Raw genomic sequence first — 26,735 nt, forward strand, 5'->3', positions numbered from 1 at the left:
ACCTGCCTAAATGATTACCGCCCTGTGGCACTCACGTCGGTAGCCATGAAGTGCTTTGAAAGGCTGGTCATGGCTCACATCAACAGCATCCTCCCGGACACCCTAGACCCACTCCAATTTGCATACCGCCCCAACAGATCCACAGTCGACGCAATCTCAATCACACTCCACACTGCCCTTTCTCACCTGGACAAAAGGAACACCTATGTGAGAATGCTGTTCGTTGACTACAGCTCAGCGTTCAACACTATAGTGCCCACAAAGCTCATCACTAAGCTAAGGACTCTGGGACTAAACACCTCCCTCTGCAACAGGATCCTGGACTTCCTGACGGTCCGACCCCAGGGGATATGGGTAGGCAATTACACGTCTGGCACTCTGATCCTTAACACTGGGGCCCCTCAGGGGTGTGTACTTAGTCCCCTCCTGTATTCCCTGTTCACCCACGACTGCATGTCCAGGCACGACTCCAACACCATCATTAAGCTTGCTGACGACACAACAGTGGTAGGTCTGATCCCCGACAACGGTGAGATGGCTATAGGGAGGAGATCAGAGAACTGGCAGTGTGGTGCCAGGACAACAACCTCTCCCTCAATGTGAGCAAGACAAAGGAGCTGATCGTGGACTACAGGAAAAGGCGGGCCGAACAGGCACCCATTAACATCGACGGGGCTGTAGTGGAGCGGGTCGAGAGTTTCAAGTTCCTTGGTGTCCACATCACCAACGAACTATTATGTTCCAAACATACCAAGACAGTTGTGAAGAGGGCACGACAATGCCTTTCCCCCCTCAGGAGAGTGAAAAGATTTGGCATGGGTCCCCAAATCCTCAAAAGGTTCAACAGCTGTACCATTGAGAGCATCCTGACCTGTTGCATCACCGCCTGGTATGGAAACTGCTCGGCATCTGACCGTAAGGCACTACAGAGGGTAGTGTGAACGGCCTAGTACATCACTGGTAACAAGCTTCCTGCCCATAAAATTGTCAGAGACTCCAGTCACCCAATTTATCGACTGTTTCTCTGCTACTGCACAGTAAGCGGTACTGGAGCGCTAAGTCTAGGACTCAACAGCTTCTACCCCCAAACCATAAGACTAGTGAACAATTCATAAATTCACCATCGGACAATTTACATTGACCTGCTACTACTCGCTGTTTGTTTGTTATCTATACATAGTCACTTCGCCCCCACCTACAGTGGGGCAAAAAAGTATTTAGTCAGCCACCAATTGTGCAAGTTCTCCCACTTAAAAAGATGAGAGAGGCCTGTAATTCATCATAGGTACACTTCAACTATGACAGACAAAATGAGAAAGAAAAATCCAGAAAATCACATTGTAGGATTTTTTATGAATTTATTTGCAAATTATGGTGGAAAATAAGTATTTGGTCACCTACAAACAAGCAAGATTTCTGGCTCTCACAGACCTGTAACTTCTTCTTTAAGAGGCTCCTCTGTCCTCCACTCGTTACCTGTATTAATGGCACCTGTTTGAACTTGTTATCAGTATAAAAGACACCTGTCCACAACCTCAAACAGTCACACTCCAAACTCCACTATGACCAAGACCAAAGAGCTGTCAAAGGACACCAGAAACAAAATTGTAGACCTGCACCAGGCTGGGAAGACTGAATCTGCAATAGGTAAGCAGCTTGGTTTGAAGAAATCAACTGTGGGAGCAATTATTGGGAAATGGAAGACATACAAGACCACTGATAATCTCCCTCGATCTGGGGCTCCACGCAAGATCTCACCCCGTGGGGTCAAAATGATCACAAGAACGGTGAGCAAAAATCCCAGAACCACACGGGGGGACCTAGTGAATGACCTGCAGAGAGCTGGGACCAAAGTAACAAAGCCTACCATCAGTAACACACTACGCCGCCAGGGACTCAAATCCTGCAGTGCCAGACGTGTCCCCCTGCTTAAGCCAGTACATGTCCAGGCCCGTCTGAAGTTTGCTAGAGAGCATTTGGATGATCCAGAAGAAGATTGGGAGAATGTCATATGGTCAGATGAAACCAAAATAGAACTTTTTGGTAAAAACTCAACTCGTCGTGTTTGGAGGACAAAGAATGCATCCAAAGAACACCATACCTACTGTGAAGCATGGGGGTGGAAACATCATGCTTTGGGGCTGTTTTTCTGAAAAGGGACCAGGACGACTGATCCGTGTAAAGGAAAGAATGAATGGGGCCATGTATCGTGAGATTTTGAGTGAAAACCTCCTTCCATCAGCAAGGGCATTGAAGATGAAACGTGGCTGGGTCTTTCAGCATGACAATGATCCCAAACACACCGCCCGGGCAACGAAGGAGTGGCTTCGTAAGAAGCATTTCAAGGTCCTGGAGTGGCCTAGCCAGTCTCCAGATCTCAACCCCATAGAAAATCTTTGGAGGGAGTTGAAAGTCCGTGTTGCCCAGCAACAGCCCCAAAACATCACTGCTCTAGAGGAGATCTGCATGGAGGAATGGGCCAAAATACCAGCAACAGTGTGTGAAAACCTTGTGAAGACTTACAGAAAACGTTTGACCTCTGTCATTGCCAACAAAGGGTATATAACAAAGTATTAAGATAAACTTTTGTTATTGACCAAATACTTATTTTCCACCATAATTTGCAAATAAATTCATAAAAAATCCTACAATGTGATTTTCTGGATTCTTTTTCTCATTTTGTCTGTCATAGTTGAAGTGTACCTATGATGAAAATTACAGGCCTCTCTCATCTTTTTAAGTGGGAGAACTTGCACAATTGGTGGCTGACTAAATACTTTTTTGCCCCACTGTACATGTACAGCTTACCTCAACTAGCCTGTACCCCTGCACACTGACTCGGTACCGGTGTCCCGTGTATATAGCCTCGCTATTGTTATTCTTATTGTGTTACTTTGTATTATTACTTTTTATTTTAGCCTACTTGGTAAATATTTTCCTCTTCTTTAACTGCACTGTTGGTTAAAGGCTTGTAAGTAAGCATTTCACAGTAAAGTCTACACTTGTTGTATTCTGCGCATGTGACTAATAAATTTGATTTGATTTGATGATGACAGAAGTGAGTGCTACGGGGCGATAGTCATTTAGTTCAGTTACCTTCGCTTTCTTGGGTACAGGAACAATGATGGATATCTTGAAGCAAGTGGGGACAGCAGACTGGGATAGGGAGAGATTGAATATGTCTGTAAACACTCCAGCCAGCTGGTCTGCGCATGCTCTGAGGACGCGGCTAGGGATGCCGTCTGGACCGGCAGCCTTACGAGGGTTAACATGTTTAAATGTCTTACTCACGTTATTCTCAAAGTGGGCGAAGAAAGGTGTTTAGCTTGTCCAGGAGCAAGATGTCGGTGTCTGTGACGTGGCTTGTTTTCCTTTTGTAATCCGTGATTGTCTGTAGACCCTGCCACATATGTCACATGATTGTATTGCGACTCCACTTTGTCTCTGTACTGACGATAACACTTGTCTGTATCTCTGTGTGTCCACATACAGGTGCAGCAGATGGCAGTGAGGTGTGTCCAGAGTAACATCCGTACTCTGAGAGGCGTGGCCAAGTGGAGCTGGTGGAAACTGCTGTGTAGAGTACGCCCCCTACTGGATGTTAACATGGATGACCAGAGACTTAGAGCCAAGGAGGTAGGAATCGATTCAGAGACTACTCAGTGATACAGAGCAAAGAAAGTATGTTGATTCAGAGCCAAACAGTAACCACTTGATCCAAAGCCTTTTGAATCGACTCAAAGCCAAAGAGTTATAAGAGCTAAGCTTTATCACTGGAGATTTGGTGTTGTTTAATAAAATACTCTGATGATTTCCCAGGATGAGATCACGGCTCTGAGACGACGGCTGGAGAAGTCAGAGAGAGAGAGGAACGAGCTGAGACAGACCACTGACATCCTGGAGACCAAGGTGGGTATAGTTTGGGAGGCCTATAAAGTGTAAAGTTTGAGGGGCAGTAAAGTGTAAAGTTTGATTTAGGGATAGTAATATGTCAAGTTTGGGAGGCCTGTCAAGTGTAACGTTTGAGGGAGCACTAAAGTGATAGGCTGGGTGGACAAAGTGTAAAGTAAAGCTTTAGTTGTGAATACAGGTGTGGGTGTGTTTCGTCTAGGTGACGGCAGTGTCGTCTGAACTAAGTGATGAGCGTTTCCGTGGTGAAGCTGTCAGTCAGGCGCTGGACATGGAGAGAGGAGAGAGACTACGACTCACCAGGGAAAACAAGGAACTACAGGTAGTATTACAACAGCACCCTAATAACTCTCCAGTACACAAGGAACTACAGGAAGTATTACAACAGCACCCTAATAACTCTCCAGTACACAAGGAACTACAGGAAGTATTACAACAGCATCCTAATAACTCTCCAGTACACAAGGAACTACAGGAAGTATTACAACAGCACCCTAATAACTCTCCAGTACACAAGGAACTACAGGAAGTATTACAACAGCATCCTAATAACTCTCCAGTACACAAGGAACTACAGGAAGTATTACAACAGCACCCTAATAACTCTCCAGTACACAAGGAACTACAGGAAGTATTACAACAGCACCCTAATAACTCTCCAGTACACAAGGAACTACAGGAAGTATTACAACAGCACCCTAATAACTCTGCAGTACACAAGGAACTACAGGTAGTATTACAACAGCACCCTAATAACTCTCCAGTACACAAGGAACTACAGGTAGTATTACAACAGCACCCTAATAACTCTGCAGTACACAAGGAACTACAGGTAGTATTACAACAGCACCCTAATAACTCTCCAGTACACAAGGAACTACAGGTAGTATTACAACAGCACCCTAATAACTCTGCAGTACACAAGGAACTACAGGTAGTATTACAACAGCACCCTAATAACTCTGCAGTACACAAGGAACTACAGGTAGTATTACAACAGCACCCTAATAACTCTCCAGTACACAAGGAACTACAGGAAGTATTACAACAGCACCCTAATAACTCTCCAGTACACAAGGAACTACAGGAAGTATTACAACAGCATCCTAATAACTCTCCAGTACACAAGGAACTACAGGAAGTATTACAACAGCACCCTAATAACTCTCCAGTACACAAGGAACTACAGGTAGTATTACAACAGCACCCTAATAACTCTCCAGTACACAAGGAACTACAGGAAGTATTACAACAGCACCCTAATAACTCTGCAGTACACAAGGAACTACAGGTAGTATTACAACAGCACCCTAATAACTCTCCAGTACACAAGGAACTACAGGTAGTATTACAACAGCACCCTAATAACTCTGCAGTACACAAGGAACTACAGGTAGTATTACAACAGCACCCTAATAACTCTCCAGTACACAAGGAACTACAGGAAGTATTACAACAGCATCCTAATAACTCTCCAGTACACAAGGAACTACAGGAAGTATTACAACAGCACCCTAATAACTCTCCAGTACACAAGGAACTACAGGTAGTATTACAACAGCACCCTAATAACTCTCCAGTACACAAGGAACTACAGGTAGTATTACAACAGCACCCTAATAACTCTCCAGTACACAAGGAACTACAGGTAGTATTACAACAGCACCCTAATAACTCTCCAGTACACAAGGAACTACAGGTAGTATTACAACAGCACCCTAATAACTCTCCAGTACACAAGGAACTACAGGAAGTATTACAACAGCACCCTAATAACTCTGCAGTACACAAGGAACTACAGGTAGTATTACAACAGCACCCTAATAACTCTCCAGTACACAAGGAACTACAGGTAGTATTACAACAGCACCCTAATAACTCTGCAGTACACAAGGAACTACAGGTAGTATTACAACAGCACCCTAATAACTCTCCAGTACACAAGGAACTACAGGTAGTATTACAACAGCACCCTAATAACTCTGCAGTACACAAGGAACTACAGGTAGTATTACAACAGCACCCTAATAACTCTGCAGTACACAAGGAACTACAGGTAGTATTACAACAGCACCCTAATAACTCTCCAGTACACAAGGAACTACAGGAAGTATTACAACAGCACCCTAATAACTCTCCAGTACACAAGGAACTACAGGAAGTATTACAACAGCACCCTAATAACTCTCCAGTACACAAGGAACTACAGGAAGTATTACAACAGCACCCTAATAACTCTCCAGTACACAAGGAACTACAGGAAGTATTACAACAGCACCCTAATAACTCTGCAGTACACAAGGAACTACAGGTAGTATTACAACAGCACCCTAATAACTCTCCAGTACACAAGGACTAAAGGTGTTGTGTACCTGGCCCCATACAGTACAGTATTTTTCTCTCTTTCTTTTTCTCTCTTTTCTCTCCTTCCCTTTCTCAGGCTCGGCTGGACCAGTGTAAGCTCACCATGGTGACGCTGGAGAAACAATTGGAGGAGGAGAAACAGAAAGTCCAGAGCAAAGAGTCCCAGGCTGGGACAGGGACAAGCTGGGGAACTACTATAGGTAACTGCCTGTCATTTGGATTGAACAATAGGTGAAACTCACTCTCACTGAATTGAAGGTTTGACTGCACTGGATGTTACTAACTGTTGATCTGGGTTATACTGCCACCATGAGGCATCAGGGAAAATGCAGAATAAATGCCAGAATTACAGTTTTGACATTTATTCACACAGAACAGGCAACACATGGGGGGGGGGTTAAGGGGTTTGGATTAGCGTTTTAGGAGGGAACAGGTGTGGGGAATCTGGGAGGATGGGGTGTGGTCTGATGTAATTGGAATTCTTCATGAATTTTCTCTACACACACACATAAACACTGCCCCCCCCCCCCCCCCCCCCCCCTACAGAGAGTGAGATGGCACTACAGCTAGAGTGCTGCCAGACTGAGGTAGAGTATGTCAGGAGACGACTCAAACACACAGAGGAGAGACTGGAGGCAGAGAGACAGACACACCTAGAGCTGGACACCAAGGTATATAACACACACACACACACACACACACACACACACTCTCTCTCTCTCTCTCTCTCTCTCTCTCTCTCTCTCTCTCTCTCTCTCTCTCTCTCTCTCTCTCTCTCTCTCTCTCTCTCTCTCTCTCTCTCTCTCTCTCTCTCTCTCTCTCTCTCTCTCTCTCTCTCTCTCTCTCTCTCTCTCTCTCTCTCTCTCTCTCTCTCTCTCTCTCTCTCTCTCTCTCTCTCTCTCTCTCTCTCTCTCTCTCTCTCTCTCTCTCTCTCTCTCTCTCTCTACTAGCTCACACACAGTCCAGGGTTGTCCAGTCTCTTGCTGACTCTCTGTCTCCCCCCTGTGGTAGGTGGGCTCCCTACAGGCCCAGCTGGAGCAGTCTAAGAGGAGCGCCACAGAGTTGAAACGTCAGGTTCGTCGTGTCACCTCTGACCTCCAGGACGCCCGCGTTCTCACCGACAGCCTACAGGGCCGCGCTCACGAGCTGGACCGCAAACAGAGGAGGTAGGTTTGTATTGGTGTGTGTATGTGTAAGAAACTTCATTCAAACAAGGGTATGTAGGGATTCATATAATGAGTTTGTATGCGTTCCAATGTATGTGTTTTTCCAGGTTTGACAGTGAGTTGACCCAGGCCCTAGAAGAGGCAGACAAAGAGAGAGAACTGAAGGACAAAGCCATTCACGAGAGCACTGCACTGGGGGCAGAGATATACACTCTGAAACGCACTCTACAGGTACACTAAATACACATTTAGAGGTGGTTTCACAACCTTAAACAACAAACATTTGGTGAAAAGATACATCCTTTGTGTGTGTGTGTGTGTGTGTGTGTGTGTGTGTGTGTGTGTGTGTGTGTGTGTGTGTGTGTGTGTGTGTGTGTGTGTGTGTGTGTGTGTGTGTGTGTGTGTGTGTGTGTGTGTGTGTGTGTGTGTGTGTGTGTGTTTGTAGGAGAGCCTGGCAGAAGTGGTTCGTGTGCAGCAGCAGAAGGAGGAGCTGTGTGCCCAGATCCGTGACCTCAGCGTGCCCTTTGACCTGGCCTCTGATTCACTGCCGGACCTCAAGAAGCAGCTCCGCCTCCTAGAGACCCAGACCAATGAGAGAGGAGAGGAGATTACCAAGCTTACCGCCAACATGCAGCAGGCGCAGCAGGTATGCATGCCATGAACGCAAACACCCACACACACGCGCACACACACACACACACACACACACACACACACACACACACACACACACACACACACACACACACACACACACACACACACACACACACACACACACACACACACACACACACACACACACACACACACACAAACACTCATACATATGGATTACAAGAAACTGTAACTCTCACTACTGACATAATTGAGTGATACTGTATTTACACAGCAGCAGGTATGTATGCACACAACACACACGGACACAGACATCTCTCTGCCTCTTACTCTAACCTCTCTTCCTCTTTCTCCACCTCTTCCTCTTTCTCCACCTCTCTTCCTCTTTCTCCACCTCTTCCTCTTTCTCCACCTATCTTCCTCTTTCTCCATCTCTCTTCCTCTTTCTCCACCTCTCTTCCTATTTCTCCACCCCTCCTCTCTTCCTATTTCTCCACCCCTCTTCCTATTTCTCCACCCCTCTTCCTCTTTCTCCACCTCTCTTCCTCTTTCTCCACCTCTCTTCCTATTTCTCCACTTCTCTTCCTCTTCCCCCCTCTCTTCCACTTTCTCCACCTCTCTTCCTCTTTCTTCACCTCTCTTCCTCTTTCTTCACCACTCTTCCTCTTTCTTCACCTCTCTTCCTCTTTCTTCACCTCTCTTCCTCTTTCTCCACCTCTCTTCCTCTTTCTCCACCTATCTTCCTCTTCCTCTTTCTCCACCTCTCTTCCTCTTTCTCCACCTCTCTTCCTCTTCCTCCACCTCTTCCTCTTTCTTCACCTCTCTTCCTCTTCCCCCTCTCTTCCTCTTTCTCCACCTTCATTCCTCTTCCCCCCTCTCTTCCTATTTCTCCACCTCTCTTCCTCTTTCTCCACCTCCATTCCTCTTCCTCCCTCTCTTCCTATTTCTCCACCTCTCTTCCTCTTTCTCCCCCTCTCTTCCTCTTTCTCCACCTCTCTTTCTATTTCTCCACCTATCTTCCTACTTCTCCACCTTTCCTCCTCTTTCTCCACCTCTCTTCCTCTTTCTCCACCTCTCTTCCTCTTCCCCCTCTCTTCCTCTTTCTCCACCTCTCTTCCTCTTTCTCCACCTCTCTTCCTCTTTCTCCACCTCTCTTCCTCTTCCCCTTCTCTTCCTCTTTCTCCACCTCTCTTCCTCTTTCTCCACCTCCATTCCTCTTCCTCCCTCTCTTCCTATTTCTACATCTCTCTTTCTATTTCTCCACCTATCTTCCTACTTCTCCACCTTTCTTCCTCTTTCTCCAACTCTCTTCCTCTTTCTCCACCTCTCTTCTCCCACCTCTCTTCCTCTAGGTGCACCTGCGTTTTGAGATGGAGATGGAGAGAATGAAACAGATTCATCTTAAAGAGCTGGAGGATAAAGAGGAGGAGTTAGAGGACGTACACAAGTCCTCCCAGAGACGGGTAGGTGACCGCTACTGACCACAGAATGGGACCACTGCTTAGGTTAGAACAGTTACTGACTGTCAACTTATTATGAACGGTGGTGGAAAAAGTACCCAATTGTCATACCTGAGTACAATATACCCCCAAAAACTACTTAAGTAGTACATTAAAGTATTTTTACTTAAGTACTGTACTGCCCTGATTATGACCAGTCTCTTGCCAGTGACACCACTATATAGTTGTTTTACGACAGCCAGGGTTAGTATGAGGAGATCAATCATCTACATCAAGCACACGTGGTCCCGTGTGGCTCAGTTGGTAGAGCATGGCGCTTGCAACGCCAGGGTTGTGGGTTCATTCCCCACGGGGGGACCAGGATGAATATGTATGAACTTTCCAATTTGTAAGTCGCTCTGGATAAGAGCGTCTGCTAAATGACTTAAATGTAAATGTAAATATATAAAACACCTGGTTCCTTTGTTTAACTGTTGAGCACAGTTCCACTATGTCCTCTAAACACCTGGTTCCTTCATTTAACTGTTGAGTATGGTTCCACTATGTCCTCTAAACACCTGGTTCCTTCATTTAACTGTTGAGTATGGTTCCACTATGTCCTGTAAAACACCTGATTCATTTGTTTAACTGTTGAGCATGGTTCCACTATGTCCTGTAAAACACCTGGTTCCTTTGTTTAACTGTTGAGCATGGTTCCACTATGTCCTGTAAAACACCTGGTTCCTTTGTTTAACTGTTGAGCATGGTTCCACTATGTCCTGTAACACACCTGGTTCCTTTGTTTAACTGTTGAGCATGGTTCCACTATGTCCTCTAAACACCTGGTTCCACTATGTCCTCTAAACACCTGGTTCCTTTGTTTAACTGTTGAGCATGGTTCCACTATGTCCTCTAAACACCTGGTTCCTTCATTTAACTGTTGAGTATGGTTCCACTATGTCCTGTAAAACACCTGATTCATTTGTTTAACTGTTGAGCATGGTTCCACTATGTCCTGTAAAACACCTGGTTCCTTTGTTTAACTGTTGAGCATGGTTCCACTATGTCCTCTAAAACACATGGTTCCTTTGTTTAACTGTTGAGCATGGTTCCACTATGTCCTGTAAAACACCTGGTTCCTTTGTTTAACTGTTGAGCATGGTTCCACTATGTCCTCTAAAACACCTGTTTTTTTTGTTTAACTGTTGAGCATGGTTCCACTATGTCCTCTAAACACCTGGTTCCTTTGTTTAACTGTTGAGCATGGTTCCACTATGTCCTGTAAAACACCTGATTAATTTGTTTAACTGTTGAGCATGGTTCCACTATGTCCTCTAAACACCTGGTTCCTTTGTTTAACTGTTGAGCATGGTTCCACTATGTCCTCTAAACACCTGGTTCCTTTGTTTAACTGTTGAGCATGGTTCCACTATGTCCTCTAAACACCTGGTTCCTTTGTTTAACTGTTGAGCATGGTTCCACTATGTCCTTTAAACACCTGGTTCCTTTGTTTAACTGTTGAGTATGGTTCCACTATGTCCTCTAAACACCTGATTCCTTTGTTTAACTGTTGAGCATGGTTCCACTATGTCCTCTAAACACCTGGTTCCTTTGTTTAACTGTTGAGCATGGTTCCACTATTTCCTGTAACACACCTGGTTCCTTTGTTTAACTGTTGAGCATGGTTCCACTATGTCCTCTAAACACCTGGTTCCTTTGTTTAACTGTTGAGCATGGTTCCACTATGTCCTCTAAACACCTGGTTCCTTTGTTTAACTGTTGAGCATGGTTCCACTATGTCCTGTAAAACACGTGGTTCCTTTGTTTAACTGTTGAACATGGTTCCACTATGTCCTGTAAAACATCTGGTTCCTTCGTTTAACTGTTGAGCATGGTTCCACTATGTCCTCTAAACACCTGGTTCCTTTGTTTAACTGTTGAGCATGGTTCCACGATGTTCTCTAAAACACCTGGTTCCTTCGTTTAACTGTTGAGCATGGTTCCACTATGTCCTCTAAAACACCTGGTTCCTTTGTTTAACTGTTGAACATCTTTCCACTATGTTCTCTAAAACACCTGGTTCCTTCGTTTAACTGTTGAGCACAGTTCCACTATGTTCTCTAAAACACCTGGTTCCTTTGCTTATTTCCTGTAATTGTAATAGGTTTGTTTTTATTTCCTTGCAGCTGCGTCAGCTAGAGATGCAGCTTGAACAAGAGTATGAAGAGAAACAGATGGTTGTTCATGAGAAACACGACCTGGAGGGACTCATAGCTACACTTTGTGACCAGGTACACACAGACACATGCACAGATGCACGCACACAAACATGGTACATAATACACACACACATGTACGCACACACACAAACACGCAAACACAGTACATACACACACACATACATACACACAGAGCACACGCACGTAGACACACACACACATGTACGCACACACACAAACACGCAAACACAGGACATACACACACACACACACACACACACACACACACACACACACACACACACACACACACACACACACACACACACACACACACACACACACACACACACACACACACACACACACACACACACACACACACACAAAGAGAGAGACACAGAGAGACACACACACTCACTGTTGCACAAAGTCAATCTCAAAGTGCTGTCGAATCAGGCTGGTTTTTCTATTGACGTGCCTCTCGGCCGCGAGTGTGTTTGTGCGTGCCTGTGCGTGCCTGTGTGTGTGTGTGCGTGTGTGCGTGTGTGTGTGTTTTCTAATCCAGGCAGTGGGGCAGTATAGATTTTTCCAGTGTAATGCTCTCAGGGAGATGAATTCAGCATGTCACTTCCACCAACAGGCAATACAAAGAAACCCAATATAGCAGCCAGCCTAAAGCTTCCACAACACCTCATCACTCTGTCACTGCAGGGAGATGTAGAGTCTGTTTCTGTCTCCCCATGTTCAATGCATCAGCCCCACTAACTCACTCACAGCAATCCATAAGTGGGTGTTTCCATAAACTAGCGTACTAGTGAGGATTTTCTACACTGGACAACTTGTTTCAGCTGTTGATAAGTCATTGATAATAATTTGCCATTTTTGTTCATGTCATTACATTAAGATATAAGGGGGATCACAGCTTTATTCAATACAATTCACTAGTTGATTTAAATCCTTTATCATAGTTGGTGTCTTGACAGATTTGTCCAAAATCGTGTGACATAAAACATGACTTTTCTGTCCTTGCATTTATGACAGTGTAAGTTGTCATTAAATCATATATTAAGCATTAATCAGTTAAATTAGATATTGAACTTGAACTCTGTAAGAATCCTGGATCTAGCTGTCAGACAGTTTATTTGTATAGTGATCCCAGAAATGCAGTGTAACTACATAACAGTTGGTGTCTTATGTTAGGCTCTTATGTTAGGCTCTTATGTTAGGCTCTTATGTTAGGCTCTTATGTTAGGCTCTTATGTTAGGCTCTTATGTTCGGCTCTTATGTTAGGCTCTTGTGTTAGGCTCTTGTGTTAGGCTCTTAGGTGTTAGGCTCTTGTGTTAGGCTCTTATGTTAGGGTCTTATGTTAGGGGTGAAAACAGTTTTCATGGGCACACTAATCCTAAATAATAAATGGATTGTGAAATCGAATGCTTCACACCGAAAGAGTCACCTTACCTTGATACCTAAAATAATTAAGAATGATACTTGTTGGCAGTGGCAATTTTAGCATGTACATTTTGGTGGGGCAAACAAAAAAATAGATGTGTATATGCATGCCAGCAAAGCCACAACACAACACTAAACAATACATGAATTGCACTATAACGGTTTCAAACGGTGCCTATAAATTGTTAGGGCCTGTATAAAGCAGTCCCAACAGCAGAGCTTTCTGTTCAGCACCATGGAGTGAATCCCTACCACCGCTACACCTGGATATCAGCGGAGCCTTGTCAGTGAAACAGTTATTTCAGCCTCATTTACTGCCTTTTAAAAAACATAGCTGATATGGCTGACTTGCTTAAACAAATGTGGTTTCTACTGACAGTTGAGATACACAAACTATGGCATAAGGGGACGACAAGCGGATAAGATGCAATCTGTAATTTCGATTAAGACATTAATGAGCGAGCTATGACGGACGTAGTCAATATAACTATTTGTTCAGCACTTTTGAAATGTACAGAATTCAGAACATGGGCCGTTCTTACGGTATTCTCCCTGTACACCAAGTCAGAACCATAGGATAAATAAAGGGGGCATATAAGCAGACAATGAAAGCTCTTACAATATTCAATGATGACATTTCTCTAAAACAGGCTATAGGCTACATGTGCACCACTAAATCAGAACAGTAGGCTAAGTTATGAGGGAGAAAGGGACCAAATTATTAAGGTGAGACACATGGGCTACTAACAGCTTACTACACAACATTAACTTAGTATTACTATCTTAGCTACAGTATACATATCTCCCTGTCATATTACAAAATTTATGCAACAGCATACAATACATTTTTGGACTCACAATTGTGGGAACAATTTGTCATAAAAAAAAATGTAACAGCTTTTTTTTGACAGCTTTCAAGACAACAGTGAACTTGGAAAAAAACAAGGTTGAATCATGACGTCAGTGGTCTTCAGATTGGCGCTTTAGAAGGAGGCCAGAGTTCCCGACTTGGGATTCCGAGTTTGATGACCGTTCAAAACGTATTTTCCCAGTAGGACCTAGTTTTTTTCCGAGTTCCCAGTTGTCTTGAACTCAGTGAAGTCTGAGATTTCCCAGTTCCACGTTTGCAGTTGTTTTGAATGCGGCAGAAGTCATGCTGGATTGACAGCATGGCCAATGTATTCCATCTTTTCTGGCCCATGGTGTTAAATGTTTATCCTTTTAAGCTTGGAAAATAGACCCTTAAACCCAGACTTGGACCACACACCCACTCCACTGAATAGCAGGCTAGTGATTGCTTTGCAATGCTTGCAGTTAGCCACTGATTCCTTCCAAACCACTCATTGTTGAATTTGCGATTTCTGATGTTGTGTAATGTTTATGTCCAATGGGCGATGAGCACCGATACCTTTTATCTATCATTTCTCTTGATATGACAAGGATTAAAAAGGATTTTCCAGTAGATTGTCGACGTGATTCATGATGATGACTGCTTGTCTAGCTTGCTAGCTAAGATTTTGAAAGTATGATGTTGACATGATCAGTCCAATCAAAGCTATGGTAGATATAACGTGATTTGATGTCATTTTATTTGTGGCCAATGACCTTGAGCCTTCTTGGATGGGCACTTCCAATGTAACTCAATGGCAGCACCCAAGGGGCTTGAATTTTCGAGCTCTCCCCGTAGATTTTGAGTTGATGTAGTGTCCCCAGAGTGACGGAACACTGAGCCAATCACGGCGCAACTAGAGAACATTACCAACCCCTACGCTCCGTAATTTCCGCTGGCTGCCCCACCACCACAGAAAGCACTGAGCTACAGTAGGCTGAAACACCTGCGTTTTGGAGCTGCCGCATGCTTGTATGTGGCTTTATTAACTCAATACTTTTTTTTACATTGTTTGCAGACTGATATGTGACACGTATTAATGCCAAAATAACATGCAAAACAGGCAACACATTAATTTATTTTAATTTACTTATTTTTTTTAGCTAAACAGGTGGGGCTCAAATGATTTATTCTGGATTTAATGACAACAAATTGATCTGGTAATTAAATAACATGACAAATACATTTTGTTTTCCATGTTACACCTGCAATTTTAAATAATACAAGGGGCTTGACATATTATCTACTTGAACTCAGAACTTCAAGTAGTACTGGAATAGGCCTACATTGAAAATCAGACATTTCCTAAATTTTGGGTTGAAAAGTCCTTGTAATTATTGTAGCAAATGTACAATTATTCGTGATTTAATTTTGATCTGTTTTTGTGAGAGATGTGGCCACTTTCGTTTGTTTCCTGCTGCTTCAACTGAAGGGTGTTGAGCTACTCAGTTTTCTTTGTAAAACCACATGCGGTTATTATGAGAACGACAACATCTAATGTTGGCTTCACCTTGGTTTTCCATATAAATCCTTCCAATTAAAAAGGAACCTGGTTTTAGGTCACTTTCTCATTACAAAAACAGCGATGGTGAGATTCAAACAGTGTAATGGTACCGTTATTCATGGGTTTATTATGTGACAAAAAATAGCCATGCATGCATCCAATCTATTTAGTAAGGCAATGTCCACATTATTCTCACATATTTTAGAATGTAATCATAATTTGAATATCAATGCATTGGCAAGGCCTACATTTTTATTCTTCTTAAAGTTGTAATGGCCTACTTTTTTTTCAAATACATGGTTTCCATGGTTTCCAGGTGTTTGATGCCATTCCATTCGCGCTGTTCCAGCCATTATTATGAGCCGTCCTCCCCTTAGCAGCAGCCTCTGGTTGTTGTAAACATGTTGATAGAGTTATGGGTCAATTTACATATATTCCCTTTTATTCCGCTAAGTACACATGTGGAACTGCATGAAAATCCTTAAAATGTTTGTTTCAAACCATTTCAATTTTTTTATCCTCATGTCACAAACTTAATCAACAAACGTTTGTTTACTCAATGCCCCAGAGTTCCTCCACTACATGATATAGACAGGCTTGAGGTTGTTTTATTGTAATTTAGGGGTGCTTGTGTGTGTATGTGTGTGTGTCTGTGTGTGTGGTTTAAACAATTTAACATATTACTAAACATTAAACTCTCTTCCTCCCTCTGCAAGGTGGGCCACAGGGACTTTGATGTGGAGAAGAGACTGAGGAGAGATCTGAAGAGAACCCATGCCCTGCTGGTTGATGCTCAGCTACTACTGTCTACCATAGACAACCCTGGACACAGCCAGGCTCCCGGCAGCAAGGAACACATAGAGCGTCTGCACTGCCAGGTACACACACACACACCTACACATGCAAACACACACATACTATGATGCTATGAATGTGGATCAAGGCATGTTTAAACTAACAATTAAAACGTATCCCCCCCCCTCTCTCCCTCTATTGCTCTCTCTGTCTCTCTCCATCTCTTTCTCTGTTAGTTGGAGGAGAGTGAGGCAAGGAGAGCGGAGGTGGAGAGTGTTCAGAAGACTCTGTCCATGGAACTGGAGAATGCTCAGATAGAACTAGAGAACATCTGCAAACACAAGAGTCTGGTGAGATAGATAGAGGCCTCATACTAGACTCTTACTACAAACTGTTACTATATCATTATCAGTGGTGTTCGGGAACTTTAACATCAAAGTGTTACAATCCTACTGTGAGCACAACAGTCTAGTGGAGATAGTAGATTAAAGGTGTGTGTGTTTATGTGTAGGTGGATGAGCAGGTAGCTCAGCTGCAACATGACAAGTCAGATCTGTTGAAGAGACTAGAGGAGGACCAGGAGGACCTTAATGAACTCATGAAGAAACACAAAGCCCTCATTGCACAGGTGTGTATCTCTGCCTCATGGTGGTTTCCAAACCATGTACAAAGACTCTGACAGTTATGGTTTTCAAATTAAAGATCATTAAAACTTTACCTTTCTCTATCTCAGTCCTCCAGTGATATTTCTCAGATCAGAGAGTTACAGGCTGAACTGGAGGAGGTCAAGAAACAGCGACACACACTCCAGGAAGAGGTAAGGACTGACAGCTGAGTAATGTGGGGGGATGGTGAACTACACATGCTGTTAATGTGGATACAAGACTCTGAATAACCTACTCTGACATTCCTCTTGTCCTTCCGCCCCTCCTCTCCTCCTCCTTTCTCTGCCTCTTCTCCCCCCAGCTCGCAACCAGTATGGCCAGGGTGCAGTTCCTAGAGTCGTCCACCGTGGGGCGTAGTATCGTCAGTATGCAAGAGGCTAGGGTGTGTGACCTGGAGAACAAGCTGGAGTTCCAGAGAGGACAGGTCAAGAGGTTTGAGGTGAGGATGTTAAAATGGACAGTAAGCAATCTAGTTGACATATCTTTACACACTCTTTCTGTCTCTCTCATATCTCTTTCTTTATCTCAATTCAATTAAATGTAATGGTGCAATATCGGCATGATGTACATATTGCCAAAGCTGAAATTTAGAAATAGTAGATAACGTTTAAATAATGTCTTACAAAAATATCTTCTGTCTCTCTGTAGGTGTTGGTGCTGCGTCTGAGGGATAGTGTGGTGCGTCTGGGAGAGGAGCTGGAGCAGAGTGCCCAGACAGAGGTCAGAGAGAGAGAGAACAGTCAGTACTTCCAGCAACGCCTCCACGACATGAGACACGAGGTTGAAGACCTGTCTCAGAGAGAACAGGACAGCAGCCGCAGATGCATGGAGCTGGTAACATACACATTCATACACACTATATACAGTGCCTTCGGAAAGTATTCAGACCCCTTTTTCCACGTTTTGTTAGGTTACAGCCTTATTCTAAAATGGATTCAATTGTTTTTTTCCCCTCAATCTACACACAATACCCAATAATGACAAGCAAAAATTGTTTTTGGGGAGAAAATAAATTAAAAACTGAGATATCACATTTACTAAAGTATTCAGACCCTTTACTCAGTACTTTGTTGAAGCACCTTTGGCAGCAATTGCAGCCTAGAGTCTTCTTGGGTATGACGCTACAAGCTTGGCACACCTGTATTTTGGGAGTTTCTCCCATTCTTCTCTGCAGATCCTCTCAAGCTCTGTCAGGTTGGATGGGGAGCATTGCTGCACAGCTATTTCCAGGTCTCTCCAGAGATGTTCGAGCGGGTTCAAGTCCGGGCTCTGGCTGGGCCACTCAAGGATATTTAGAGACTTGTCCTGAAGCCACTCCTGCGTTGTCTTGGCTGTGTGCTTAGGGTTGTTGTCCTGTTTGAAGGTGAACCTTCGCCCTAGTCTGAGGTCCTGAGCGCTCTGGAGCAGGTTTTCATCAAGGATCTCTCTGTACTTTGCTCGGTTCATCTTTCCCTCAATCCTGATTTGTCTCCCAGTCTCTGCTGCTGAAAAACAACCCCACAGCATGATGCTGCCACCACCATGCTTCACCGTAGGGATGGTGCCAGATTTCCTCCAGATGTGACGTTTGGCATTCAGGCCAAAGAGTTTAATCTTGGTTTCATCAGACCAGAGAATCTTGTTCACACCTGTCTCGAAGCTCTACGGACAATTCCTTCGACCTCATTGCTTGGTTTTTGTTCTGACATGCTCTGTCAACTGTGGGATGTTATACAGACAGGTGTGTGCCTTTCCAAATCATGTCCAATCAATTGAATTTACCACAGGTGGACTCCAATCAAGTTGTAGAAACATCTCAAGGATGATCAATGGAAACAGGATACACAGAAGCTCTATTTCGAGTCTCGTAGCAAAAGGTCTGAATACTTACGTAAATAAGGTACTTCTGTTTTTTATTTTTAATACATTTGCAAAAAATCCTAAACCTGTTTTCGCCTTGTCATTATGGCTGTAACGTAATGTAACAAAATGTGGAAAGGTCAAGAGGTGTAAATAATTTCCGAAGGCACTGTACATACATACACTGAGTATATCAAATATTAGGAATATCTCCTCCTTTTGTCCTCAGAACAGCCTCAATTTGTTGGGGCATGAACTCTACTAGGTGTTGTAAGCGTTCCACAGGGATGCTGGCCCATGTTGACTCCAATGCTTCCCACAGTTGTGTCAAGTTGTCTGGATGTCCTTTGGGTAGTTGGCCATTCTTGATACACACTGGAAGCGTGAAAAGCGCAGCAATGTTGCAGTTCCTGACACATTCAAACCGGGGTGTCCTACCACCTACTACCATACCCCGTTCAAAGGCACTTACATCTTTTGTCTTGCCCATTCACCCTCTGAATGGCACACCTACACACTTCTACACTGATTGAAGTGGATTTAACAGGTGACATCAATACGGGATCATAGCTTTTACCTGGATTCACCTGGTCACCTGGTCACCTGATCAGTCTATGTCACGGAAAGAGTTCCTAATGTTCTGTACAATCAGTGTATCCACACAGACATATATATATATAGCCTACACACACACAAACACACATGGATAGATGCCCTTTAACGACCTAACGACCAACAGCGCAGACAGGCACAGCTCTCAGTGAGATACCCACTGTCTCCCCTGCATTCTCTCTCTAGCTTTGCCACTGTCTGGCTGGCTGTGATTAATCCTCATTGTCTTCTCAAGGTTATGGATACACACGTACACCCCATCCCATTCCACATGTCTCTATGACAACCACTAACCACCCCTCCACAGTCAATAACCTGGAGAGCCAATGAGGGCGTGTGTTTGTGTGTCTTCATGCCATATGAGAACTAGTGTGTATGTCATACATTTGAGTGAGTGAGCTAGTGTGTGTGCAACAATGTCTTTGGTGTGTTCTGTGCGTGTGTGTGAGCGAGAGAGCGAGATTACAGGGAAAGTGGAAGATTAATAGATACATCACTCTCTTCTTTCTGTCTCTGTATGAATATGGAAGAATGCTCCTCGAGATAACACACACACACACACACACACACACTCTACAGGAAGACCAAGGACCCACGTGTGTGTGTGTGTTGGTGTGTGTGTGTGTTGGTTAGTGCCACAATATATGATGGATGATGCAATGAGGAATAGACTGGGCATGATTATAAGACTTCATCCATTCTGGCCTGTATTGAATAGCATGGATAAACGTACCGTTGGCCTGTATTGAATAACATGGATAAACGTACCGTTGGCCTGTATTGAATAACATGGATAAACGTACCGTTGGCCTGTATTGAATAACATGGATAAACGTACCGTTGGCCTGTATTGAATAACATGGATAAACGTACCGTTGGCCTGTATTGAATAGCATGGATAAACGTACCGTTGGCCTGTATTGAATAACATGGATAAACGTACCGTTGGCCTGTATTGAATAACATGGATAAACGTACCGTTGGCCTGTATTGAATAACATGGATAAACGTACCGTTGGCCTGTATTGAATAACATGGATAAACGTACCGTTGGCCTGTATTGAATAGCATGGATAAACGTACCGTTGGCCTGTATTGAATAACATGGATAAACGTACCGTTGGCCTGTATTGAATAACATGGATAAACGTACCGTTGGCCTGTATTGAATAACATGGATAAACGTACCGTTGGCCTGTATTGAATAACATGGATAAACGTACCGTTGGCCTGTATTGAATAACATGGATAAACGTACCGTTGGCCTGTATTGAATAACATGGATAAACGTACCGTTGGCCTGTATTGAATAACATGGATAAACGTACCGTTGGCCTGTATTGAATAACATGGATAAACGTACCGTTGGCCTGTATTGAATAGCATGGATAAACGTACCGTTGGCCTGTATTGAATAACATGGATAAACGTACCGTTGGCCTGTATTGAATAACATGGATAAACGTACCGTTGGCCTGTATTGAATAACATGGATAAACGTACCGTTGGCCTGTATTGAATAACATGGATAAACGTACCGTTGGCCTGTATTGAATAGCATGGATAAACGTACCGTTGGCCTGTATTGAATAACATGGATAAACGTACCGTTGGCCTGTATTGAATAACATGGATAAACGTACCGTTGGCCTGTATTGAATAACATGGATAAACGTACCGTTGGCCTGTATTGAATAACATGGATAAACGTACCGTTGGCCTGTATTGAATAACATGGATAAACGTACCGTTGGCCTGTATTGAACAACATGGATAAACGTACCGTTGGCCTGTATTGAATAACATGGATAAACGTACCGTTGGCCTGTATTGAATAACATGGATAAACGTACCGTTGGCCTGTGGCGCACACGACTTTGGAGTTCCTCTGTGCGGCCTCTCCACTCTCTGTCACCTCTCCTATGGACACGTCTCGTCTTCTCTCTTTCCCTCTTTCCCTCTTTCCCCCCTCTCCCCCTCACTTTCTATCTCTCTCTCTCTGTTCTCAGGAGATGCAAGTGACAGAGCTGAGTGCGGTCAGACAGACATTACAAGCTGATCTGGAGACATCCATCCATCGTATCGTTGATCTGCAAGCCGCCCTGGAGGAGGTGGAGTCTAGTGACGAAAGTGATGATGAGAGGTATGAGTGTTTTACTGTGTGTGACGTGTAAAAGTGGTATGAGTGTGTTACTGTGTTTGACGTGTAAAAGTGGTATGAGTGTGTTACTGTGTTTGATGTGTAAAAGTGGTATGAGTGTGTTACTGTGTTTGATGTGTAAGAGAGGTATGAGTGTGTTACTGTGTTTGATGTGTAAGAGAGGTATGAGTGTGTTACTGTGTTTGATGTGTAAGAGAGGTATGAGTGTGTTACTGTGTTTGATGTGTAAGAGTGGTATGAGTGTGTTACTGTGTTTGATGTGTAAGAGAGGTATGAGTGTGTTACTGTGTTTGAAATGTAAGAGAGGTATGAGTGTGTTACTGTGTTTGATGTGTAAGAGAGGTATGAGTGTGTTACTGTGTTTGATGTGTAAGAGTGGTATGAGTGTGTTACTGTGTTTGATGTGTAAGAGAGGTATGAGTGTGTTACTGTGTTTGATGTGTAAGAGTGGTATGAGTGTGTTACTGTGTTTGATGTGTAAGAGAGGTATGAGTGTGTGTGTTACTGTGTTTGATGTGTAAGAGTGGTATGAGTGTGTTACTGTGTTTGATGTGTAAGAGAGGTATGAGTGTGTTACTGTGTTTGATGTGTAAGAGTGGTATGAGTGTGTTACTGTGTTTGATGTGTAAGAGAGGTATGAGTGTGTTACTGTGTTTGAAATGTAAGAGAGGTATGAGTGTGTTACTGTGTTTGATGTGTAAGAGAGGTATGAGTGTGTTACTGTGTTTGATGTGTAAGAGTGGTGTGAGTGTGTGTGTTACTGTGTTTGATGTGTAAGAGTGGTATGAGTGTGTTACTGTGTTTGATGTGTAAGAGAGGTATGAGTGTGTTACTGTGTTTGAAATGTAAGAGAGGTATGAGTGTGATACTGTGTTTGATGTGTAAGAGAGGTATGAGTGTGTTACTGTGTTTTATGTGTAAGAGAGGTATGAGTGTGTTACTGTGTTTGATGTGTAAGAGTGGTATGAGTGTGTTACTGTGTTTGAAATGTAAGAGAGGTATGAGTGTGTTACTGTGTTTGAAATGTAAGAGAAGTTTGAGTGTGTTACTGTGTTTTATGTGTAAGAGAGGTATGAGTGTGTTACTGTGTTTGATGTGTAAGAGTGGTATGAGTGTGTGTGTTACTGTGTTTGATGTGTAAGATAGGTATGAGTGTGTTACTGTGTTAGATGTGTAAGAGAGGTATGAGTGTGTTACCGTTTTTGAAATGTAAGAGAGGTATGAGTGTGTTACTGTGTTTGATGTGGTATGAGTGTGTGAGTTACTGTGTTAGATGTGGTATGAGTGTGTTACTGTGTTTGATGTGTAAAAGTGGTATGAGTGTGTTACTGTGTTTGATGCGTAAAAGTGGTATGAGTGTGTTACTGTGTTTGATGTGTAAAAGTGGCATGAGTATGTTACTGTGTTTGATGTGTAAAAGTGGTATGAGTGTGTTACTGTGTTTGATGTGTAAGAGTGGTATGAGTGTGTTACTGTGTTTGATGTGTAAGAGAGGTATGAGTGTGTTACTGTGTTTGATGTGTAAGAGTGGTATGAGTGTGTTACTGTGTTTGATGTGTAAGAGAGGTATGAGTGTGTTACTGTGTTTGATGTGTAAGAGTGGTATGAGTGTGTTACTGTGTTTGATGTGTAAGAGAGGTATGAGTGTGTTACTGTGTTTGATGTGTAAGAGTGGTATGAGTGTGTTACTGTGTTTGATGTGTAAGAGAGGTATGAGTGTGTTACTGTGTTTGATGTGTAAGAGAGGTATGAGTGTGTTACTGTGTTTGATGTGTAAGAGTGGTATGAGTGTGTTACTGTGTTTGATGTGTAAGAGAGGTATGAGTGTGTTACTGTGTTTGATGTGTAAGAGTGGTATGAGTGTGTTACTGTGTTTGATGTGTAAGAGTGGTATGAGTGTGTTACTGTGTTTGATGTGTAAGAGAGGTATGAGTGTGTTACTGTGTTTGATGTGTAAGAGTGGTATGAGTGTGTTACTGTGTTTGATGTGTAAGAGTGGTATGAGTGTGTTACTGTGTTTGAAATGTAAGAGAGGTATGAGTGTGTTACTGTGTTTGAAGTGTAAGAGTGGTATGAGTGTGTTACTGTTTTTGATGTGTAAGAGTGGTATGAGTGTGTTACTGTGTTTGATGTGTAAGAGTGGTATGAGTGTGATACTGTGTTTGATGTGTAAGAGTGGTATGAGTGTGTTACTGTGTTTGAAATGTAAGAGAGGTATGAGTGTGTTACTGTGTTTGAAATGTAAGAGAAGTTTGAGTGTGTTACTGTGTTTTATGTGTAAGAGAGGTATGAGTGTGTTACTGTGTTTGATGTGTAAGAGTGGTATGAGTGTGTGTGTTACTGTGTTTGATGTGTAAGATAGGTATGAGTGTGTTACTGTTTTTGAAATGTAAGAGAGGTATGAGTGTGTTACTGTGTTTGATGTGGTATGAGTGTGTGAGTTACTGTGTTAGATGTGGTATGAGTGTGTTACTGTGTTTGATGTGTAAAAGTGGTATGAGTGTGTTACTGTGTTTGATGTGTAAGAGTGGTATGAGTGTGTTACTGTGTTTGATGTGTAAGAGAGGTATGAGTGTGTTACTGTGTTTGATGTGTAAGAGTGGTATGAGTGTGTTACTGTGTTTGATGTGTAAGAGTGGTATGAGTGTGTTACTGTGTTTGAAATGTAAGAGAGGTATGAGTGTGTTACTGTGTTTGAAATGTAAGAGAAGTTTGAGTGTGTTACTGTGTTTTATGTGTAAGAGAGGTATGAGTGTGTTACTGTGTTTGATGTGTAAGAGTGGTATGAGTGTGTGTGTTACTGTGTTTGATGTGTAAGATAGGTATGAGTGTGTTACTGTTTTTGAAATGTAAGAGAGGTATGAGTGTGTTCCTGTGTTTGATGTGGTATGAGTGTGTGAGTTACTGTGTTAGATGTGGTATGAGTGTGTTACTGTGTTTGATGTGTAAAAGTGGTATGAGTGTGTTACTGTGTTTGATGCGTAAAAGTGGTATGAGTGTGTTACTGTGTTTGATGTGTAAAAGTGGTATGAGTATGTTACTGTGTTTGATGTGTAAAAGTGGTATGAGTGTGTTACTGTGTTTGATGTGTAAAAGTGGTATGAGTATGTTACTGTGTTTGATGTGTAAGAGTGGTATGAGTGTGTTACTGTGTTTGATGTGTAAGAGTGGTATGAGTGTGTTACTGTGTTTGATGTGTAAGAGAGGTATGAGTGTGTTACTGTGTTTGATGTGTAAGAGTGGTATGAGTGTGTTACTGTGTTTGAAATGTAAGAGAGGTATGAGTGTGTTACTGTGTTTGAAGTGTAAGAGAGGTATGAGTGTGTTACTGTGTTTGATGTGTAAGAGTGGTATGAGTGTGTTACTGTGTTTGATGTGTAAGAGAGGTATGAGTGTGTTACTGTGTTTGAAATGTAAGAGAAGTATGAGTGTGTTACTGTGTTTGATGTGTAAGAGAGGTATGAGTGTGTTACTGTGTTTGATGTGTAAGAGTGGTATGAGTGTGTGTGTTACTGTGTTTGATGTGTAAGACTGGTATGAGTGTGTGTGTTACTGTGTTTGATGTGTAAGAGAGGTATGAGTGTGTTACTGTGTTTTATGTGTAAGAGAGGTATGAGTGTGTGTGTTACTGTGTTTGATGTGTAAGAGTGGTATGAGTGTGTGTGTTACTGTGTTTGATGTGTAAGAGAGGTATGAGTGTGTTACTGTGTTTGATGTGTAAGAGAGGTATGAGTGTGTTACTGTGTTTGATGTGTAAGAGTGGTATGAGTGTGTTACTGTGTTTGATGTGTAAGAGTGGTATGAGTGTGTTACTGTGTTTGAAATGTAAGAGAGGTATGAGTGTGTTACTGTGTTTTATGTGTAAGAGTGGTATGGGTGTGTTACTGTGTTTGATGTGGTATGAGTGTGTGAGTTACTGTGTTAGATGTGTAAGAGAGGTATGAGTGTGTTACTGTTTTTGAAATGTAAGAGAGGTATGGGTGTGTTACTGTGTTTGATGTGGTATGAGTGTGTGAGTTACTGTGTTAGATGTGTAAGAGAGGTATGAGTGTGTTACTGTTTTTGAAATGTAAGATAGGTATTGGTGTGTTACTGTGTTTGATGTGGTATGAGTGTGTGAGTTACTGTGTTAGATGTGGTATGAGTGTGTTACTGTGTTTGATGTGTAAAAGTGGTATGAGTGTGTTACTGTGTTTGATGCGTAAAAGTGGTATGAGTGTGTTACTGTGTTTGATGTGTAAAAGTGGTATGAGTATGTTACTGTGTTTGATATGTAAAAGTGGTATGAGTGTGTTACTGTGTTTGATGTGTAAGAGAGGTATGAGTGTGTTACTGTGTTTGATATGTAAAAGTGGTATGAGTGTGTTACTGTGTTTGATATGTAAAAGTGGTATGAGTGTGTTACTGTGTTTGATATGTAAAAGTGGTATGAGTGTGTTACTGTGTTTGATATGTAAAAGTGGTATGAGTGTGTTACTGTGTTTGATATGTAAAAGTGGTATGGTGGAGGGTTAAAGCAATGGGATGACAGGTACAGTTGTGTCCAGAAGGAAGTTACATCATCACTGCTCTGAACCCACACCCCTGACCTTTCACCCTTCTTCCTGATTCCAGTGTTGCGACGGCTGTGGAATCCTTTGCTAAGAAGAGAGACCTGTAAGAACCCTGGGTCCCAGCATGTGTGTGCGTGCGTGCAGATGTCTATCCACGCGCGTGTGTTTGCGTACTCTGTACTCTCGCCTGTGTTGGCTTGAATCTAGAGTGCTAGGTCTTGGGCTGTTTCAGTTATTAGACCAGTCTGATATCTGATATATATATGGTCCCTGGGCTGTTGGTGTCAACAGACAGACAGTGCATGGCTAAATGCCTGAGCTGTAGTCTGACAGCTACTCTCTGAAGAAACACCCAGTAGCTCCCTGTAGGTGGACAAGGTTGAGAGCCACAGGGCTGGAGCAGAGACACCTACACAGACACACAGCCCTATGTAAGAGATACACAGACACACAGCCCTTTGTAAGAGACACATGAATCTTTTCTCTGTTCTGAGAGTTCACCAGCTGTGCTATTCTTGTGTCTTCCATAAGGCATGGAGTCCCAAGCAT

The 26,735-nt window shown here is 42.9% G+C and overlaps 1 protein-coding gene across 4 annotated transcripts in view; it reads left to right on the forward strand.

Annotated features, from left to right (window-relative positions):
* The window catches only part of LOC139544162 (unconventional myosin-XVIIIb-like), a 59,077-nt gene that overhangs the window by 29,387 nt on the left and 2,955 nt on the right, over positions 1–26,735 (forward strand). For 3 of the 4 annotated variants that reach the window (XM_071350961.1, XM_071350964.1, XM_071350963.1), the window contains 18 exons: positions 3,493–3,636; positions 3,820–3,909; positions 4,112–4,231; positions 6,350–6,473; positions 6,820–6,944; positions 7,285–7,439; positions 7,547–7,670; positions 7,885–8,085; positions 9,410–9,520; positions 11,683–11,787; positions 16,278–16,439; positions 16,593–16,706; positions 16,868–16,984; positions 17,090–17,173; positions 17,323–17,460; positions 17,670–17,855; positions 21,482–21,615; positions 26,248–26,289. In XM_071350961.1, the coding sequence (XP_071207062.1) occupies positions 3,493–3,636; positions 3,820–3,909; positions 4,112–4,231; positions 6,350–6,473; positions 6,820–6,944; positions 7,285–7,439; positions 7,547–7,670; positions 7,885–8,085; positions 9,410–9,520; positions 11,683–11,787; positions 16,278–16,439; positions 16,593–16,706; positions 16,868–16,984; positions 17,090–17,173; positions 17,323–17,460; positions 17,670–17,855; positions 21,482–21,615; positions 26,248–26,289 (2,276 nt within the window). The remainder of the gene's footprint in view (positions 1–3,492; positions 3,637–3,819; positions 3,910–4,111; positions 4,232–6,349; positions 6,474–6,819; positions 6,945–7,284; positions 7,440–7,546; positions 7,671–7,884; positions 8,086–9,409; positions 9,521–11,682; positions 11,788–16,277; positions 16,440–16,592; positions 16,707–16,867; positions 16,985–17,089; positions 17,174–17,322; positions 17,461–17,669; positions 17,856–21,481; positions 21,616–26,247; positions 26,290–26,735) is intronic. The other variant, XM_071350965.1, reaches the window with a different exon arrangement.

This window comes from Salvelinus alpinus, chromosome 18 (genome assembly GCF_045679555.1).
Source record: "Salvelinus alpinus chromosome 18, SLU_Salpinus.1, whole genome shotgun sequence".
In the NCBI taxonomy this organism is placed as follows: domain Eukaryota; kingdom Metazoa; phylum Chordata; class Actinopteri; order Salmoniformes; family Salmonidae; genus Salvelinus; species Salvelinus alpinus.